Consider the following 21,648-nt stretch of genomic DNA (forward strand, 5'->3'; position numbering starts at 1 on the left):
GAGATGAGATCTCACTATATTGCCCAGGCTGGTCTCAAACTCCTGGGTTCAAGTAATCCTCCTTCCTCAGCCCCCCAAAGTGCTGGAATTACAGGTATGAGCCACCATGCCCAACCTAACCATTCTTTTTGAGATTAGGGTAGTCGTTTCCATCATTAACCTTTATCATCCACTTACCTTCTGTTTCTTTCTTTAATGAAGTGTTAAATTGTACCCTACCACTGCATTGAGAGAATACTTTTGAGTGAAACTTTATTAGCCTTTGTAATATCAGAAAAGATTTGTGTGACACATGCAGCTTTCACTAAAAGTTAGAAACCACTGGTTTTGCTCAAAACAGTGATATTTTCCAGCAAATATCACAGAGGTTCATACACAATTTTTTTTTTTTTTTTTTGAGACGGAGTCTTGCTCTGTCACCAGGCTGGAGTGCAGTTGTGCGATCTCAGCTCACAGCAACCTCCGCCTTCTGGGTTCAAATGATTTTCCTGCCTCAGCCTCCCAAGTAGCTGGGACTATAGGTGTGCACCACCATGCCTGGCTAAATTGTTGTATTTTAGTAGAGACGGGGTTTCACCATGTTGGCCAGGATGGTCTCAATCTCCTGACCTCATGATCCTCCCACCTCGGCCTCCCAAAGTGCTGGGATTAAAGGCATGAGCCGCCATGCCCAGCCCACAAAATTATTAAAAGGTAATTTGATAGGCCAGGTGCAGTGGTGCATGCCTGTAATCCCAGCACTTTGGGAGGCCAAGGCAGGAGGATCACTTGAGATCAGGAGTTTGAGACCAGCCTGGCCAACATGCTGAAACCCTATCTCTACTAAAAAATTACAAAAAATTAGCCGGGTGTGGTGGTGCATGCCAGTAGTCCCAGCTACTCGGGAGGTTGAGGTGGGAGAATCACTTGAACCTGGGAGACAAAGGTTGCAGTGAGCTGAGATCCTGCCATTGCACTCCACCCTGGGCAACAGAGTGAGACTACTTTCCCCCTCACCAAAAAAAAAAAAGGTAATTTGATAAATTGGTAGCTTTAAAGAATCCATCAGATAGCTTTGCTCTGAGAGTTCTGTCAAATGTTTATTTTTTATACATGAAGTAGTTTTACAGACTAAGATGCTTTCAAATTTGCTTTTCACATTTAATTAAACTGTCATCTGTCATTAAGATAACTATTAATTAGATGTTCTTGATATCTTTTTAATTCTCTAAAAAAGTGACTATTTCTGAAAAGGAAAACATCTTTAAATAAATTCCTTCATTATAAACTTAGATCAGATGACTTAGTCTTTCACTATTTTTCTTTTGGTATAAAATACACTGTTTCTTCTACCATTGTATTCCTTAAGCATGTGTAATAGCGATACATTTCAACAACAGAATGAAGCTGCTAAATATTAGGCCAAAAAAATCTCCTTTGCTATATTGTGCGCTGCTTATCATCTGAATTGTTAAAAATGTCTTCTCTTCAAAATAATTTTAGTTTGAAGAAAGGACACAAAACTGATAAACCTAGATGCTGTGGACTGAATGTTTGTGTCCCTCTCAAATTCATGTTGAAACCCTAATCCCTAATGTGTGATGGTATTTGGAGATGGGGCCTTTGAGAGGTAATTAGGTCATAAAGGTGGAGCCCTCATAATGGGATTAGTACCCTTATAAGGAGAGACATTAGATAACTTGCTTCCTTTCTCTTTCAGCTCTCCATCATGTAAAGACAGCAAGAAGGCAGCTGTTTGCAGGCCAGAAAGAGGGCCCTCACCAGATGCTGATGATGCTGGCACCCTGATTTGGGACTTTCAGCCTCCAGAGACTGTGAGAAATAAATCTCTATTGCTTAATCCACTACTCCATTTAATTTGTTATAGCAGCCCAAACTGACCAAGCCACCAGATTACAATAAAAAAAATTAAAAACATATTAGGGGAAGAGAAAACATCCCTGGATATAAAATTTTGTCAGAACAAAATACAAATCTCAGTATTGGTTGTTTTCTGTGATTTATGTTTTATATATTGCACATTAACATATTTCCACTTCATTCAGAAGGTAAATCACATGAAATCTAAACAAGTATTGCTTTACTATATTCCAATCCAATAATAACAACAATAATGTTAATAACTTGCTATTTATAGAACTAAGACTATGCAGCAGGCATTTCAAGAGATCTATATATACTATTTAATGGAAATTATCACAAAACCTCTAAGAGATAAGTTTTATTGCCCTTGTTTTACAGATGACAGAACTAAGGCTTAGACTGGTTAAGTAATTTGCCTAAGATCACTTATTGTTGGTAAGTATTAGAGCTAAAATTATAATGGAGCTTTTGGTTTTAATATCTACAAATATTATTTGCCTACTAAACCACAATAAACTAAATTGCTTAGTCTTTATGTACTTCTCTTTCTTTTGACAAACCTGACAAATTGTTCCTGTTATATATATATATATAGCAAATAATTAATTTCAACCATTAGAACAATAGCAAAAACAACAATAAAATCACTTAAAATATGGACAAAATGTCCAGGTGCACTGGCTCATGACTGAAATCCCAGAACTTTGGGAGGCTGAGGTGGGAGGATCACTTGAGCCCAGGAGTTTGAGACCAACTTTGGCAACACAGTGAGATCCCATCTCAATTTTAAAAAAAAATTATTGAATAAAAAAATTACATCGACAAAACATCTAGTTCTCCAGAAGCAAAAATGTACAAGATTGGCAGACAACTTTTTAAAAAATTAAAAACAACACTTTTTTATATTTTGGACATTTTTTCTTTGGTTATTTTATATTTTGGACATTTTTTCTTTGGTTATTAAAAAGATGTAGAATTTTGAGAATTTGAAAACAGCTAAATAGCAAATAAATTAATGCATTATAGACAAATGAGTCTTAAATTCATTTCTTAAAGGTTTAAGTAAAATAATGTACAGAGGAACATTGAAGATCTCCTAGTTAACCCTCTTTTAGCACTTACAGATATGGGGCCCATAGAGTTTAACGGATTTTCACAATTATATCACAGTAAATCTAAATCTAGAATTTTGGTTTTCCATATTTCCTCTGTAATGATTTCTCCACATGACCATGGCACATAAAATGATACTTATGGCAATGGTTACAGTCCTCTATGTATGTCTCTAAAATGATAAAACCATGTTGCATGAATTAGCAATGGAGAGGATTTCCTCTTCCACAGTATTCCATACTATCAATAATCAACTCTATTAAGGATACCTGGTAAGATGTGCATTGTATTATTCATCCATTTAATATATACATTTACTGTATGTCAGGTCCTTTGCTAATGTTTCCAGTATTAAATGTCAGATGAGAAAACAGGGAGGGGTATAAGAGATATGTGCACTAAAAATGTGTAGTCTCTCGGAACCAACCCAAATGTCCATCAATGATAGATTGGATTAAGATAATGTGGCACATATACACCATGGAATACTATGCAGCCATAAAAAAGGATGAGTTCATGTCCTTTGCAGAGACATGGATGAAGCTGGAAACCATCATTGTCAGCAAACTATCATAAGATGAGAAAACCAAACACTGCATGTTCTCACTCATAAGTGGGAGTTGAACAATGAGAACACATGGACACAGGGAGGGGAACATCACACACGAGGACCTCTCAGGGGCTGGGGGGACTAGGGGAGGGATAACATTGGTAGAAATGCCTAATGTAAGTGTTGGGTTGATGAGTGCAGCAAACCACCAGGGCACGCATATACCTATGTAACAAAACTGCAAGTTCTGCACATGTAACCCAGAACTTAAAGTATAATAAATAAAAAATGTATAGTCTATTTGGTGACATGGGACCATATGAAGCATATCCGGAGTATAAGCCATTTAGAGGTTGTAGTAGGCAGCCTGTAACATGGTCTAGTGATATCTGCCTCCTGATAGTCATGCCCTACTCGCTTCTAACAAACAGAATACAGCAAAAGCGATGGTATGCCACTTTAGAAGTTATGTTATACAAAGATGCTGGCTTGCATCTTAGGCTCTCTCTCTCTCTCTCTTTCTCTCATCTGGATCATTCACACTGAGGTGCCATGATGTGAAAACATATAGGCAGCATGGAGAGGTGCCCATTTAGTGAGGAACTGAAGCCTCCTGCCAACAAAAACATATGAATAAGCTTGGAAGCAGATTCTTTAGCCTCAGGTGAAACTTAGATGACTGCAGCTCTGGCCAACAGTGTGAATACAACCTCACAGGAGACCCTGACCAACACCACCTAGCTTAGCTGCTCCCAGGTTCATGACCGTCAGACATTATGAGACAGTAAATGTTTGTTGTCTTAATTTGCTAAATTTTAGGGAGATTTGCTATGCAGTATAAATAACTAATATGGAGAGGATAATGTCTGTTGCAGTTCTCAGTTTTTAAGGAGGCAGAGTAAGGAAGCTGTAATTTGGTGGACAGCTCACACTGTTGCAGGAAAGGCCATAAAAGGCTGAGTCAGTATTCATGAGAAACATTTGCCCATTAACTAATGAGATATAATATGCATGTCAGTTAGGTGTAATGTGTAAGTTAAACGAAATAAATCTTTAGTCACTAAGGTTTTTGAGCTTGGAAAGTTCTCTGAGAAAAAAGCATGATTCAGCAATTCTGACTGCACAAATTCTATGCTATTGTCTACATATGTGTTCCCCCAAAATTCATATGTTAAAACCTATTCGCCAATGCAATAGTAGTAAGTGGTAGGACCTTTAAAAGATGAAGGTCATGATGGTTCTGCCTTCATGAACAGTTATTAGTGCCTTTTTAAAAGAGGCTTGAGGAAGCTTGTTTGTCCTTTCCACCACTTAGAACACATCATCTATGAGGGATGCATCTTCCCCAGACATTGAATCTGCTGGTGCCTTGATCTTGAATTTCTCCAGCTCCAGAACTGTGAGCAATAAATTTCTGTTGTTTATAACTTGCCCAGACTAACATATTTTGTTATAGCAGCCTGGATGAACTGAGATGGTCTAATTATAAAAGCTTACTGAGCACCTTTTAAAAAGTAAATAAAAACAGAGCAGTTAGCAACAAAACCTAATGCAACCACTTGCTTAACTCTGGATGATTAAGGTAGATGTGTGTGTGTGTGTGTCTTTGTGTGTGTGTGTTCTAGTATCTTCAGTGGGTTTTTAAAATAAAATAAATGAGTTATAACTACAGTTACAGACGGTGTTGGATAATTGAAAGGGTTTGCAAAATTCTATGGAAACTACTCAGAGAAGACCTATTCGATATAAGAAATGCAACATAGCAGAAGAAAGAATGTGCAGCCCACACACCCGGGTCTGGGAGACTTGCACACCTACCTAGAGTCCCTTCTCAGTCACACAGGATGTGCTTCATCTCTGAATTATGAATCTTCAGGATATATGTCCCACTGATCACATAGCCAAGCCATGCTATGTAACTGGTTAGCCCATGCGTAAGCCATCAATCTACACACCCCTAAACAATGTAAACAAGCTGACTCTTGGTACCAACAAGGTGATTTCAAACTTAAACAATGTATTATAAATATAAACTAGTTCACGCCTTCTTATTGTGGCCAAAAGTCAGTGTCAGACCTCCAGGTAATCATGGAGAGTTCCAGCCCAGCTGTAAGATAACTCTTTTCCAAATGATCATTTAAAACAAAAGAAATCAATCATTGACATGTTATATATATAATACATACTATACATATATAGTTACAACATTACATATAATACATATATTTATATATAATATTGTAAATATATAGAAACATATGCACATATGTACATATCTTTAATGTATGTAATAGATATTCAAAACCAGCATAACAGATGTTTGCCATGTGACACTAAAATCTGGTTTCTTAACAACGACAAAAGACATGACAAATATAGGAAATGAACAAATACAAAAAGTTAAGCATAAGCTGATAGCAGTGGAAGCCAAATTTTTAAAATTTTTGGGTCATATAGTTAGATTCATGATATTCTAAGCCTCCTGGGTGGGGACTGGTAGAGTAATGCATTTTACAGAGGATAGCAAATTGCTTTCTTTATCGTGTGACTAATTTAGTGATTCTGGTTTTCTACATCTTTTTAAGGCTTCTTTGATGATGATGATGATGATGATGATGATTATTATTATTATTATTTTCTGGGAGCCCGCTGACTTTGTATTCTAATTTGGATCCATTGCTTTCTGGATCTGCTGGGCATCTGCCAACTTGCCATTTTATTCATTACATCTCTGGGTTAGAATCACTATTTCAGCATTCCATGTCTTCCTATTTCTGTTTTTCCCATCTCTTGTTTAGTTTGGGCACACTTTCAAGTCATTTCTCAGGAAGATCTACACAAGTTACATTTCTGAGTTCTTATGCACACAAAAAGGTTTTTATTTGACCACATAATTTGGATGAATATAGTATTCTAAGATCATATTAATTTTCTCATGAACATGAAGCCATTGCTTCATTGCCTTGCAGAACTCAGTGTTGTGATAAGAAGTCTAACAACAGTCAAGCAGAAACTCAGCTCCTCAGCAGAGCCCTCCTGTGCACAGTTTAGATAGAGGCTTTTGCTGCTCTCTTTCATCTATCTCCATGTTTCCAGCTGCTTTCTATCTTCTGGATCTTTTTTTTTCCCTGTGATAATCCTACACCCATGCATTTGCCATTAAGAGTTTATTCCCTTTTGTGTTCCTTTACTGTTATTTTAACGGGATGTTAGACTGGGACTGCGTAGTTATATCTTTTCAGTTTACTCTTGTGTTAGCTTTCTAAATAGATGGAAAAGACAAAACAAAACATTGTTAGTACCTTGACTCAAAGTTATTTGATTGTAATTGTGGAGATACGGCAAATACATTAATAAATGCAAATAATGGAAAAACACTAATACCGATTTACCAACAGAAGTAGCTATTAAAGGATATATAAATAAATAACATAGGGGAGATGGCAAGAGAAGTACAATATTTTAACTTACTTCTTCTTCCCTCAAAAATAATTTCATTTTTTATCAACATCCATACTTTACTTTAATTCCTCTTTTTACATAAGCATTTTGAGGCATGTGGTAAAGGAATTTGTATAACCTTTCTTAAATCACTATAACCTACAATCAACACTAGACTTTAGAATATCTGGAATCTTAAAGAAATACTGCCAGCAGTGTTTATAATAAATGATACTTTTAAAAATCCCTATATCAGCAGAGGAATTTTATAATATAAATTGTTCATTTAACTTTAACTGCTACAGATTTTGGCAGACAGTAAAATTAAATGGTGGATGATCACCAGAATATATTACATTTTGCAAGATAGCACTGGGTTACTAATACATTTCAGGAGAAGAAATCTCTTCCCAGGTCCTCAGGCTGCTGTGCAGTATTGTTAAGCAGTAATACTTTCTTTTGTAATTGATGAAAGAGGAAGCTGTAAATTATCATGAGCTAGAAATTTTGATTTGTGAAGTGAAAATATATTTCAGCAGAAATCATGGCTTGGCACACAGTGGAAACCGCTTTCCAGCTGTCTAAAGTCTCCTTGGCTTTATTCGAACTACTTCTATCCTCCCTGAGCTGGTTAACTGGACACCTGATCGATGTCCACTTGTTCTACTCTCAGAATTGTTCTTCCAATTGTGGCTATCTTTAGAATATCCTTTCCACCTTTAGTCAAGCAATCTTTCTTCATTGATGATCTTATGATATCTACTGTTTACAGTTTTTTTGTTTTTTTATTATACTTTAAGTTTTAGGGTACATGTGCACAACGTGCAGGTTAGTTACATATAGTTTTTTCCCAAGTGAAAGAGAGCTAAATAGAATTTACCCATGCATGATAAACAATTAATTGATTTCATTGAATAAAATATTCACATCTATTAATAAAGCTTGTAGATAACATTGTCATTTGCAAATGTTGGCCGGCTAATTTGTTTTTTTCTTAGCAACAATATGCCCTTTCAGCATTTGCTTTTACGTACATGAAGTCTGATAGCATAAATGCAATATACCTTATTTCGGCAACAGCTATAGGTACTGCTCACCTAAGAAATGCTTAATTCTTCATTTACTAAACTTGCTCGTCTTGAAAACGTGGCAATATAATTATATCCATTGTAACCACCCCCACCCAACCAGGACTACATCTGAGGAATCACATAAAAATTGGCATGAAAGACATAGTTGGGAAGAGGGTGGGGATGAAATGGCTAAAGCTATTGTCAATTAAGTTCTGCTGCCTGCACCAATTACTTACCACCAGGGGAAATGCAATCTGATTTACACACTCGAATTCACATGGTTTATGTTCTCTCCCAAACTAGAGGAAAGAAAATCTAAGGGACATAATATCTTGGTTTATTCTCCAGCCTCAATGACCTTGAACCTCGAATTAAGTTTTACAGATGAGTATATAAAAGTTTTATCAGCTCACATCAATAAATATATAACCAGACTTTTCCGGCTATATATAAAGACCCCTAAAAAAGTAAAATTAGCTGTCTTTGCAGCTACAGGCTATTCATACATGAAATAGATACTTGCAACAACTGAAGGGAATTGTTTCATTAGTTTCATAAATCTGATTTTTGAGATGAAATGGAAGAGAGAAGCCTTCTGCCAGTTTGTCTACATTTTTAAAAACATACACTATGTTATGGTTTATAAAACATTTTACAGTAATTATCTTTCAAAGATACTTAACTGTTGGATTACTCAGTAGACAGCTGTCTAGAACAGAGCTCCTAACAGCTCTGGTGAGGCATATTGGTGTGTGTTAGTGAGAGGAGCTTTCAGATCTTGAGCTCCTTAGCTCTCAAGGTAGCTGGGAAGGAGCTAAAACTGCTTGATAACTGCAGAGCCTCTGATCCCCTCGGGCCTTGAGCAGCCACTTCTTTTCTCCCAGTGGCTGTGCAAACATTATGATTTTATTTTATTTTTTTGAGAGACAGGGTCTCACTCTGTTCCCCAGGATAGAGTGCAGTGGCACATTCACAGCTTACTGAAGCCTCAAACGCCTGGGCTCAAGTGATCCTCACACCTCAACCTCCCAAGTATTTGGGACTACAGGTGTGTACCACCATGCCTGGCTAACATTTTTTAATTACTATTTTCTTCTTTTGTAGAGCTGGGTCTCACTATGTTGCCTAGGCTGATCTCGAACACTTGGGTTCAAGCAGTCCTCTCACCTCAGCCTTCCAAAGTGCTGGGATTACAGGTATGAACCACTGCCCAGCCTCAAACAGTATGATCTTAGAAAACACTAGTCTATGCTGTTACAAAGAATGTCTCATACTTAGTAATCTTAAAAATTAGTGAAGTCAAAGTACCCATTCTGTTGGATTTAAAACAAAATATAAAGTTCAATTCAGTATCACTCTACATTTGAACAATACCAGGATACAGATGTGTTAAATTTTGTCATTGTAGTTAAAGAAAGAAGAAACCTCAGTATATCACTGAAGGGTAAACGTTCCCCCTTTTTGAAAACCTTCATAGACTCCTTTATACTTTTACATATACAGCAAAACAAACATTATTTTATGAAGCTAGTGTCTTGGCCATAGAATCATATTCACATCATATATTCTGCTATGGCATGTCTTCCCTGGAATGTACCTCAATTTGGAGTGGTATCATAATACTTTGTTTAATAAATCTACCAGAAATAAAGCAGGCTTTTATGCTTGTTTTAAAGGTTTCATAAACCATCTAAAAGAATTGGCTTTGCAACAAGCTGCTGAAGGGCAATGTTCTTGGTTGCATAATATGGATGCAAGTAGTTCCATTGTCCCAGTGATGTCCAATTAAGTTGGCAGCATCAATCCTCAATTTCCTTTCTCTGGGTCCTTTTGCTTCCTCATTGATAATCATCCTCTCCTGCTTCTCATCATCCCCAACTTCCCCCTTTGCTAACAGACTTCAAAGCCCTTTATTATGCAGGGAATATGCCAGTGTAAGAGTCTTAGTGTGAGGCAGAGCACTGTCTGCAAAGAAGCTCGAAGGCCAGGTACTCACCCCTATGCATGCTGACAGCCAAGGTGTGGGCACATGATTTAAACTCTACTAAGATAATGCTTCTGGAACTGGAAGTTGAGTTTAAAGCAAGTGAAGCAAAAGCAGGGATATTTTATGATTTATTCCAGTGGTAGAACCATCTGAAATGTGGTAGCGAATAAATGTACCAGCTGTGTGGTCCAGTGTCATAATGTTATGATACTGTTAGTGGCATTAAGTGTTCAGAGGGGGCTGGAATGGTACTTTGAAAAGCTATTCTTTGGGATGACTTTAACTGTGTTCCTATATGAAGTGTCCCTTGCAGTCTGCCAGTTTTTTCTTCTTGTTCTCCAGTCTTCCTGCGTTTTTCTGCCTAATTTAGCCATTCTTAATTTCAGTTCTTCGCAACCCAGAACCAAAACTAATACTTAATACTTCATGTCTAATCTTTTTAAACATAAATTATTTTTCTATTGCCTTCAGCACATAAAGATCCATAGAGTAAATCTGAATTAGTCATTTTACAGAAATACGGGAAAGTAGGATCAGAATGAAAGATGTGACCTCTTTCTCTTTCTAGATGATATCTTGTTTCCCAGGAGAAGATCCATATGAGGCTAGTCACAGGTGTTCTAGAGTTACAGAAGATACAAGACCTCCGGAACACCTTTGCACTGGTGAATAACCACACAGCATGTTCCCATTCTCTGGTTCATCTTCCAATTCTCCCTTCCTTTCAGCCCATGCCAATTCATCTCCACTGTTGTTAACCCATCCTTCATTTAGCAAAAATCTCAGTTACTGTATTAGTCTGTTCTCATACTGGTCTCACACTGATATGAAGAAATACCTGAGACTGGCTAATTTATAAAGAAAACAGGTTTAATTTACTCATAGTTCCACATGGCTGGGCAGGCCTCAGGAAACTTACAATCATGGCAGAAGGCACCTCTTCACAGGGAGACAGGAGAGAGAATGAGTGCCCGAAAGGGAAATGCCAGATGCTTATAAAACCATCAGATTTTGTGAGAACTCACTGTCACAAGAACAGCATAGGGGAAATCACCCCCATGATTCAATTACCTCCCACTGGGTCCCTCCCTCAACAAATGAGGATTATGAGAATTACAGTTCAAAATGAGATTTGGGTGGGGACACAGCCAAACCACATCAGTTACATATTTACATTTTTCAGATATGGCAGTATCTCAACCCCTCTTTATGATTCTTTAATATCCACTCTTAAGCCCTTTATATTATTCCTCATTTAACAATAAAATTTCTACCACTGTGTCAGAATATATTATTTTTTAAAAAATAAGGCTATACCAACAGTGTCACTTTAGATTACTCCATGTACCATGTCAAAAAGGTCAGAAAAGATTTTGCATCACACAATACATATTGAAGATTGCAGTTTTTATAGCATTTTCTTTTTTCTGACAAGTTTGTATGTTCATTTACTTAAAATGGCAAGATAAGAATCTTGCCATTCTTATTTTAGTTCTTTAACTGGATCCTTAGTCTCTTAACTAGATCTGGGTCCTACATAAATCCAGTCTTCCTTGGACAGAAAATAGGTTTTTCCACTCAGAAGTTCTAACAGCTACTTTCTTCAACTCATAATGTTACCTAAGGTCCCACACTCCTATGGGAACAGAAGCACTTCCACGGTCATGAGATCTTACTCTTCTTTAGAGAGGCTGAGTTGTAATTTAATTTCCAACTTTACAATTATCAACACGAAGACACACAGTTATCCAGGTTAGCCAAGTGATCTGCAGACAGAAACCTCTTGTTAATGCTCTCTAATTGTGTTTAAGAAAAAAAAAAAGAGTTATATTAACGTCTAATCCAAAAGGCAGAAAGGATATAATTTGAAAGCCTGTTCAGACTGCTTAAAGGGGAGGAAATTCGCCAACAATGGCTCCCAAATGTGAAAGCACAGTTACTACCCCTTACAGGGATTTGCTGGAAGCATTAGCGAAATTAGGTTCAGTCGAATCTTTCAACAGACGTAGTTCAATGATGGTTCTTGTAAGTAATTGAATACACAATATTCATGATCAATTGTTCAAAAGCTTGCTAAAGAACCTTTTAAAAATCTGACCCCAAGTTTTCTGGAAGTGGCTAAGATCTAACTCTGGACAGTAATGAATCACTTTCTTAATCTTTTCTCTGCCCCATCCTTTGACACAGCCCATTGTTTCCAGGGGTTGTTTTCCTCCTGAATTGGGATGACAACCTATTCTCCTGCTTAACTAGACTGTATCACAGTGTAATCTTGCAGTACATTTTAAATTTAAATTTTGGAGAAGGACTTAGTGATCATTGATCATTGGGCCCCTCTGCTATGTGTAGATGCTACCGGGGAAAATAAAAATAAAGAAAGTGTGGTGTCTGTCTTTAAGGACATTACAATCTAGTGGGAGAAACTTGTATGTAAATGGCTGATTATGATCAAAGGCAAAGTGAAATAAACATTAACTAGAGGACAAGCTCATAGTAATACAGATAATGGAGCAATTAATTCTAACTGAAAGGGAATCAAAAGCTCCTTTGCAAAGGTGGTGGCATTTGAGAAAGTGTTTAGAATGATTATATTTTAAGAGGGCAGTAGAGAAGAAAAGGCAATCATTCCAACTGCAGGGATAGAATTAGCAAAGCCTTAGAAGCTCAATTCAAGAGATTTTGCTTTGGGTTTTGATTTTTTTTTCTTTTTAATTCTAACATACGACACAATGGTAGGCCCTGGGAGAGATTCAAAGAAAAATAATATGAGTGTCTTTTTCTCCTGTAGCTCATATTCCATTTTGAAAGAAAAGCCTTTTTTTTTTTTTTTTTTTTTTTTGAGACGGAGTCTCGCTCTGTCACCCCTGCTGGAGTGCAGTGGCAGGATCTCGGCTCACTGCAACCTCTGCCTCCTGGGTTCAAGCAATTCTCCTGCCTCAGCCCCCCAAGTAGCTGGGATTACAGGCACATGCTACAACACCCATCTAATTTTTTTGTATTTTTTCTAGAGACGGGGTTTCACCATGTTGGCCAGGCTGGTCTTGAACTCCTGACCTCATGATCCTCCCGCCTTGGCCTCCAAAAGTGCTGGGATTACAGGTGTGAGCCACCACACCCAGACCAGAAAAGCCATTTTTATGACAGTATATCTGAGGAGTTCATCAAGAGCATATACTTGTCTGGGATGATGTAATTGAGTTGGCACGTCCCTTAAGAGCCACAGTGCACGAGAACAGAAAGAATTCATTATTGCCAAAGGTTTCTAGAGGACATGAATATAAGCTTTTTCTTGAAATATGCATAGAATTTGATGTGAGAAACAAGGGGTAGAGATATTTAAAAAGAGAGTGATGGCAGTTAATAATCTTGGCATGTCCCCGCCATTGTGGAAGTATTAACTTAAGTGTTGTGGAAGGTGCCTTTTGGCTCACATCAGAAAAAAAAAAAAAAGTTAGAAATAAAATTTTAGGTGAAATCAAATTCCTCCAGAGTTCAAGAAGGTAAACTGAGTGAAGAAGACTGGGGCTATAAAGAGACAGAGTGGAAGAGACTATGGCATGGTAGAGACCATGGCCAAGGCTCAGTGAAAAAGAGGACACCACTAAGCTCCAGCCAATTCCCGTGAAAATTATGTTGGTCAAAACTCCACTGGCCACATAAAAATTCTTTGAGTCATACCTAGTATGTAGACTACTAATTTTCAAACACTGCCGGACTGCAGAGGGTAAGGACTGCTAGAACTAAAACCTTTAGTTTTTATAAATATTTAAGATTGTAGGACAGAGCTGCAATGCAAAAAAAAAAAAAGCATGTTTTAATCAAGCTACAAAATGCAAGATATGTATATGTAAACTATATTAAATGAAAGAGAATTGAGAGGGGTTACCAACTGCTCTTAAAGTTTTTTCAAACTACGTTTTAAATGAAATACATCTTAAAACTCTATCTGTTGCTTAAACTGGAGTAAACAATTTACAACAAAATTTTAGAAAAATTTATTGGCTCAAAATTTCTTTCAACTGTCTCATTTGCCTTTGAGACAAAAAACATGTAACTATATGGCAATTGTTCATTCTAAGAAGGTGGGAATTCTGGATACACACTTTCCAGTCTCGGCCTCATCAGATACTTGATGAATGAACCTGTATTTGCCATCACTGCCAGTTGCCAACAGTGGATGCCACCAGGATATCTTGGTCAGATTCATTTATGTACCTGTTCTGTTTTGGTCCATGAGCCTGGCAAACAGTAAAACTAGGTGGGGGTTGGAGGTTTGCAACAGCTGCTCTGGGGCCTGCTGATTCCTGAATTTTATAGCGTTCATAAATCACACAAAAATGTCCTATGTCCGTCCACTTCCAGTTTAGGTTTTTCCCCAACATAGTACAAAAGAACTGAATTTGACACTAAGAGTATAATTTGTAAGCCTTCACAATACAGTCCAGAAGGTTTATTATTTATTTAAAAAGCTAATATATTCTATCTTCTCTATTAAGAATTCCTGACAGGAGGAGGAGCTTCGTAACAGGGATAAATGGGGTGGAATAAAGAATTTCACATGAAGATTACAATATTATGCTTCTATCTGGGTGAAATGTAGCATTCCAGATGTTGACTACATTTCACTAGAGTTTGTGAACAATATAAATTCCTGAGATATAATAGGTCAGCCCTGCTTCTTAATGCTGAGAAAACACTTAGAAGATCATCAAATTTTGAAAATGTACTAATGAGCTACAAAGTCTGATTAAAATCAAAGGTGCTATGTTCTAAAAACCTTCTTTGTGATTTAGATAAGTATGGCTTATATTTCATCATTTATGACAATACTTTAAGGCAAACTTTGCAAAGACGGAAAAGTCTTGGTAATAAACAACAATTCACTATAGCTCCTCATTAAGTCATTTTCAGAAAGCAGGGTTAAATCCTGAAGACTGTATAAAAGAAAAGGAAACACAGAGAAAGACAGTCCACAGATATTACTGTTCACTTGCTAAAAAGTAAACTATTAAGGCCTCATAACACAAAACATGATATTTCCAATTATTTAATTTGGCAATTATTTATAACTAATAAGTCCAAGATGTGAAGCAGATGCAAACAAAGATGAACATCTCCTGTTAGTAAATTCTGGAGGATAGAGTAGTGGGAAGTATCTTTCATAGACAATGTCTCCATGGGAAAGAAAATTTTCACATTTTTCAGCTTTGGTTAAGATCAAACTGATCTAATTAGTTTTCTCATCTAATTTATTGCTCAGAATTCCTTTTAGTAAGGCATGCTTTTCATAAATTTCAAGGAAGGCTATTTGGAGAATAGTTTGGAATTAGACATAAACAAAAATGGAAAGCTTTTTCAAAGATACACCAAAATTTTTCTGAGTAACTAAAATAACAAAATTGGGACATCATAAACTATACCGTTACGCTAATAATAAGATGCTGTTTATACATAATAACCCAGGATTATTTTATATTCATTATATTTGGGATATAGGACATAATTTATCTAGAGAATTTTAATTAAAATTATATACAACTAATTAGAAGAAAACAGATTTTTTTCTCTTCTGAATGTGATAATGTAGCCATATGGATTAGCTATCTAGAAAGGTTATTATAAATCAAAGAGGTATTAATAAACTTGCAATTAAGTGTTTAAATAACTTTGTTTCATTATTTTCTGATCTCAGAGTGATTGCAAACAGTGGCATAAAACTGTAAACCTGGTACCTCAAACAGAATTATGATCATAAAGTATGCTCACAAGACTAACATGATTATAAAACTGAGACAGAGGCAAAATATTAGTCCTCCTAGATTTTACCTAACCAATTCCTGATAGGAAATTTTTATTTGTCTAAAAAAAAAAACCCTGTTACATTCTTCTTTTACTTACATTCTATTCTCAGAAGGTAGAAAAAAATCAGGGACACAGAAAACTCTGTACGTGGTTTTGACCAACATGAAAGGAGTGCTTAAATTTAGTTAGGGAAGAGATACTGAATGACCAGAGCACAGTCATCTTTTTAAACAAGTAAATATATTGCCACAACTTATTGAAAAAGTAACTACTATGTGCCCTATTGATACCGGTGACTTTGAGGAGTGGATATAGAAATATAAATTTAATAATATCAAGAGTTTTATCTTTCCTTACCACATTGTTAGCATTGCATTATTTTAGAAATATTTCAAAGAGATAGTAAGAAAATTACATACCAAGATTCATCAATGATTTTGTTTATCAACTTGCTAGAAAAACAGCAAAACTGATCATCAATTCCCTGCAAACCTTGCTAAGCTTGCCTTGCAGCATAGCACCTCAGACCTAGTCTCTAGTGAATATTATTCAACTGTTGGTTTGTTTCTCTTAATTGATTTCAAGGAGTGGCTTCAAATATAAAAGAAAAATTTTAAAAATGACTCATCTTTGTCCCTTCTACTCTTTTGGCTAAACAATGTGCATATCAAATTTCATATTCCATATGCATAACATGAAAAATGATTCTCCAGGATCGATGACTTAAGGTTGGAATTTCAAATATTTTAGGAATCACAGATGCACCATCACCCTAGTGTGAGGAGGCAATAGTAAAAATTCTAACCTGAGGATTTCACAAATTCACAAAGGGTTTTCCCAGGAAGGAGTTCTGCTATCATGACTTATAAAAATAGTTGATTGTCCTCATTGTTTTTGAATCCATATGAATTCAGACACTTCTGTAAGTTTCTTGGAGAAAAGTTAACAATAGTGTTAAAATGCCATTTCACTGAGGGATTCAAGAACTAAGCATTTGCTGGCTGATTTTTCGAAAATACTAACCTGAGTGCTGCAACCAACACAAAAGACTGGTTCCACATTTCTTATGCAATCAAAGAAGATTATGTGCAAGAACAAATTGCTGTTTTGCAAACAGACTGCAGATGAAGGTAAGAGCATTTCTCTGGAAACGTAGGACAGACTTGCTGTGTTTAAGTAATGTAAACAAAAACTTAGGGATATCAATGATACAGTTAACAGAGGGTTTGGTGACTATCACATACTCGATACCATATCAGCCTAATTATATCTCCTAACAGATAAGGCATTAATAAACATTCTAAGTGGTTTCTGACTAAGGCCTGTGGGTAATTTATATAACGCATATATTTATAGAAGACCTCTTTTCACCAATGAATATATTTACTTCTCAGTGATAAATTTCAAATCGCATAACCAAAGTGTGCAAGCACTGTATAGCAATGTATGTCAAAAGAAGCAACACAGACTAGAATCTTTCCCACGTGTATGAATATTCGTAGCTATGTAGATTCAAATAAGAGAAATTGTGCAGCTGTTACTGGCAACTGACTTACCAGTACTTGTAAGGAAGTTAATATTTCTCATTACACCTTCCGTGTAAGCCCCTGGCTCGTAACTGTCCATTTCACCCGTGACGATGTGAGCAACTCTTGCTGCCCGGCCTCTGATAGCACCCGCAGCACGGTCTAAATTATCAGCATCCTGGTCTCTTAAGGCTATGATACACTTGTTGACATCTTCCAAGATATGGCTTTCTGTAAGTAAATGAATCAAATTAGTTTTTGCGTGTGTCTGTGTTTAAAATCATACAAATCTAGCATATTATAATTATGTTAACTTCTGACTTCAGATAGAGTGCACATTGGAAATGGAAGACTTTGAGAATTATAAAAAAATTGGAGACATATTTTGCTTACATCCCTTTATTCTTTAATAGCAAAATCCATGAAATATAACATGTTACATTTTTAAGAGAAATTTGTATTGACTGCATATTATTTTAGATTCTAGTTCCAGTAGATTAGATTTTAGAGTGACATAGAGGTGGAAATTAAAGACAGTTTCTATTAAAATGAAAACAAAATATGTGATGATGAAATGCTACATTGTGAATGAAAGCAATATTATACAGATTATAAAACTTATATATACATAAGTCTTTTAAAAGATGGATTTAAACAAATGAATTCCACAGAAAGTTGCCTACTCTGAAGAGTGTCTCCTGACCTCATCCTCTCCATTCTTTAGATGACTAGGCCATGAAGATAGCAGGAAGTTACTATAGCACAGTAATATTTTCTTTCTTCATAAAATGATTAATACTCCCAGCTAAAACTAATTAATGAAGTTGCACAAATACGTGGAATATCAACAAACATGGTCAATGATATTTCTAACAAATTGAAAGAATATTAAAAGAATTAGTGTTCTGGCTTCTGGCTTTATCACATGAATCCCCACTTAATATCTTTAACGACTATTTCTTTAAAACACACACAGAAAACAATTATAACAATAAGATCTCAGTAATTCCAGAACATATCATTAATAATCTTTCTCTCTTTTTTTGTCTCTCTCACTCTCTCTGTCTGTGTCTCTCTTTCTGTCTTTCTCTTTCCCAATCTGCTTGTGCATATGTGCTGACTATGTGTGTGTTTGCTACAAAGGACAATCATTCTTCAGTTTTCTTTCAGAGTCACACTTCCCTCTTATCGTACAAAAAATAAAATCAGTCTGGGTGTGGTGGCTCACATCTATAATCCTAGTACTTTGGGAGACCTAGGAAGGAGGAGGACTTGGGGCCAGAAGTTCAAGACCAGCCTGGAAAACACAGCAAGACCCTTTCTTTACAACAAAATTAATTTAGCCAGGAGTAGCAGCATGTTGCTGTAGTCCTAGTTACTTGGGAGGCTGAGGTGGGAGGATTGATTGAGCTCAGGAGTTTGAGGCTACAGTGAGCTTTGATCATGCCACTACACTCCAGCCTGGGTAATAGAGTGAGGAACTATCTATCTATCTATCTATCTATCTATCTATCTATCTATGTATCTTAAATTAATTATATATAGTTAAAATTTAAATGTATTTATAAATATAACATTATTTAATCATATATGTATTCATATATTTCATAATGATATGTTCCGGAATTACTGAGATCTTATTGTTATAATTGTTTTCTGTGTGTGTTTTAAAGAAATAGTCATTAAAGATATTAAGTGGGGATTCATGTGATAAAGCCAGAAGCCAAAACACTAAAAATATCCTAAATATATATGTACCCAATACAGGAGCACCCAGATTCATAAAGCAAGTCCTTAGAGACCAACAAAGAGACTTAGACTCCCACACAATAATAATGGGAGACTTTAACACCCCACTGTCAATATTAGACAGATCAATGAGACAGAAGGTTAACAAGGATATCCAGGACCTGAACTCAGCTCTGCAACAAGCAGACCTAATAGACATAATTTTTGAAAAAAGAAAATAAAGTCAAACTACCATTGAATATGGTCCCTGTTAACCTTCTGAGATCTGGCTTCTATTATTCTGTTATACATATTTTATGATTTCCAAAATCCTTCATGATCTTCCATGCCTCTGTCCTGTGGGCATATTAGAACCTTGGCCTGAACAGTCTGTCCCCTTTGACCTGCTTGCTCAACTCCTACTATTCTTTCAAGCCACTAGGCAAATGTTCCTGCCTCAGGAAATGCATGCTGACCTCCTCATTCCCTACAACAAAACCAACTTTGTTCCATGTTATTTGGGATTCACATAAAATGGTTTATGTGCCTCAATTAGAGATTCTACCTGTGTTTTAATTATTTACTTTTAAAAATATCTCTCTAGTAGAATTTGAAATATATCTGAGGGAAAGAATTTTATCTTATTCCTCGAGGTATTCTATGTAGTACTTGTTATAATACTTGGCACTTGTTAGGCTAACAAGAATGCTTGTTGAATGAATGAATGAATGAATGAAGCTCTCTTATAGACATTCTTAAATCATGGGCTATGAACATAAGTGAACACATATCTGTTATCTGAAATTAGATAAATTTAACCCATATTAAGGACATTTAAAGTCACTTATATTAAAAATATTAAACACTGAAAACCTTCATTATAAATTAACTAGGGCTTTAACCTAATTTGCAGCATTCAGTTATGAATGTATCATTAAGACCTATAGTAAATACAGTCATGGTCCAATCTCAACAGAAAGCATATGTATATTATCATATTTCCCCCGGAACAGAAGTATAGGTTTGATCTTAGAAGGTATAATAATGATCAATTTTTAAGAAGTCCACAGATGCACACTTTAATGACACATTAAGAAGCTACCATTTTCACCTAACCAAGATGGCCAAATAGGAACAGCTCCGGTCTGCAGCTCCCAGCGTGATTGATGCAGAAGATGGATGATTTCTGCATTTCCAACTGAAGTACCTGGTTCATCTCATTGGGACTGGTTGGACAGTGGGTGCAGCCCACAGGGAGTGAGCTGAAGCAGGGCAGGGTGTTGCCTCACCCGGGAAGCAAAAGGGGTCAACGGATTTCCCTTTCCTAGCCAAGGGAAGCCATGACAGACTACCTGGAAAAACAGGGCACTCCCTGCCCAAATACTGCGCTTTGCCCAAGGTCTTAGCAACCAGCAGAAAAGGTGATTCTCTCCCGTGCCTGGCTCAGTGGGTCCCATGCCCATGGAGCCTTGCTCACTGCTAGTGCAGCAGTCTGAGATCGATCCGCGAGGTGGAAGCCTGGCTGGGGAAGGGGAATCTGCCATTGCTGAGGCTTCAGTAGATAAATAAAGTGGCCAGGAAGCTCGAACTGGGTGGAGCCCACCGAGCTCAACAAGGCCTACTGCCTCTAGACTCCATCTCTTGGGCAGGGCGCAGCTGAACAAAAGGCAGCAGACAACTTTGGCAGGCATAAACGACTCTGTCGGACAGCTATGAAGAGAGCAGTGGTTCTCCCAGCATGGTGGTTGAGCTCTGAGAATGGACAGACTGCCTCCTTAAGTGGGTCCCTGACCTCTGTGTAGCCTAACTGGGAGACATCTCCCAGTAGAGGCCAATGGACACATCATATAGGCGGCTGCCCCTCTGGGATGAAGCTTCCAGAGGAAGGATCAGGCAGCAATATTTGCTGTTCTGCAGCCTCCGCTGGTGATACCCAGGCAAACAGGGTCTGGAGTAGAACTCCAGCAAACTCCAACAGACCTGCAGCTGAGGGACCTGTTAGAAGGAAAACTAACAAACAGAAAGGAGTAGCATCAACATCAACATCAACAAAAAGATCATCTACACCAAAACGCCATCTGTAGGTCACCAACATCAAAGACCAAAGGTAGATAAAACCACAAAGATGGGAAGAAACCAGAGCAGAAAAGATGGAAATTCTAAAAATCAGAGCGCCTCTTCTCCTCCAAAGGATCGCAGCTCCTCACCAGCAATGGAACAAAGCTGGATGGAAAATGACTTTGATGAGTTGACAGAAGTAGGCTTCAGAAGTGTGGTAATAACAGACTTCCCTGATGTAAAGGAGGACATTTGAACCCATTTCAAGGAAGCTAAAAACCTTGAAAAAAGATTAGATGAATGGCTAACTAGAATAAACAGTGTAGAGAAGATCTTCAATGACCTGATGGAGCTGAAAACCATGGCACAAGAACTTCATGACCCATGCACAAGCTTCAATAGCAGATTCGATCAAGTGGAAGAAAGGGTATCAGTGATTGAAGATCAAATTAATGAAATAAAGTGAGAAGACAAGGTTAGACAAAAAAGAGTAAAAAGAAATGAACA

The 21,648-nt window shown here is 36.9% G+C and overlaps 1 protein-coding gene across 7 annotated transcripts in view; it reads right to left on the minus strand.

The window, feature by feature from the left end:
- The window catches only part of CTNNA3 (catenin alpha 3), a 1,849,205-nt gene that overhangs the window by 451,554 nt on the left and 1,376,003 nt on the right, over nt 1-21,648 (minus strand). For 6 of the 7 annotated variants that reach the window (XM_054660126.2, XM_054660128.2, XM_009458543.5 and 3 more), the window contains one exon: nt 17,386-17,586. In XM_054660126.2, the coding sequence (XP_054516101.1) occupies nt 17,386-17,586 (201 nt within the window). Of the gene's footprint in view, nt 1-11,647; nt 11,794-17,385; nt 17,587-21,648 lie in introns of those variants that run through there. The other variant, XM_024346766.3, reaches the window with a different exon arrangement.

This window comes from Pan troglodytes, chromosome 8 (genome assembly GCF_028858775.2).
Source record: "Pan troglodytes isolate AG18354 chromosome 8, NHGRI_mPanTro3-v2.0_pri, whole genome shotgun sequence".
In the NCBI taxonomy this organism is placed as follows: Eukaryota; Metazoa; Chordata; class Mammalia; order Primates; family Hominidae; genus Pan; species Pan troglodytes.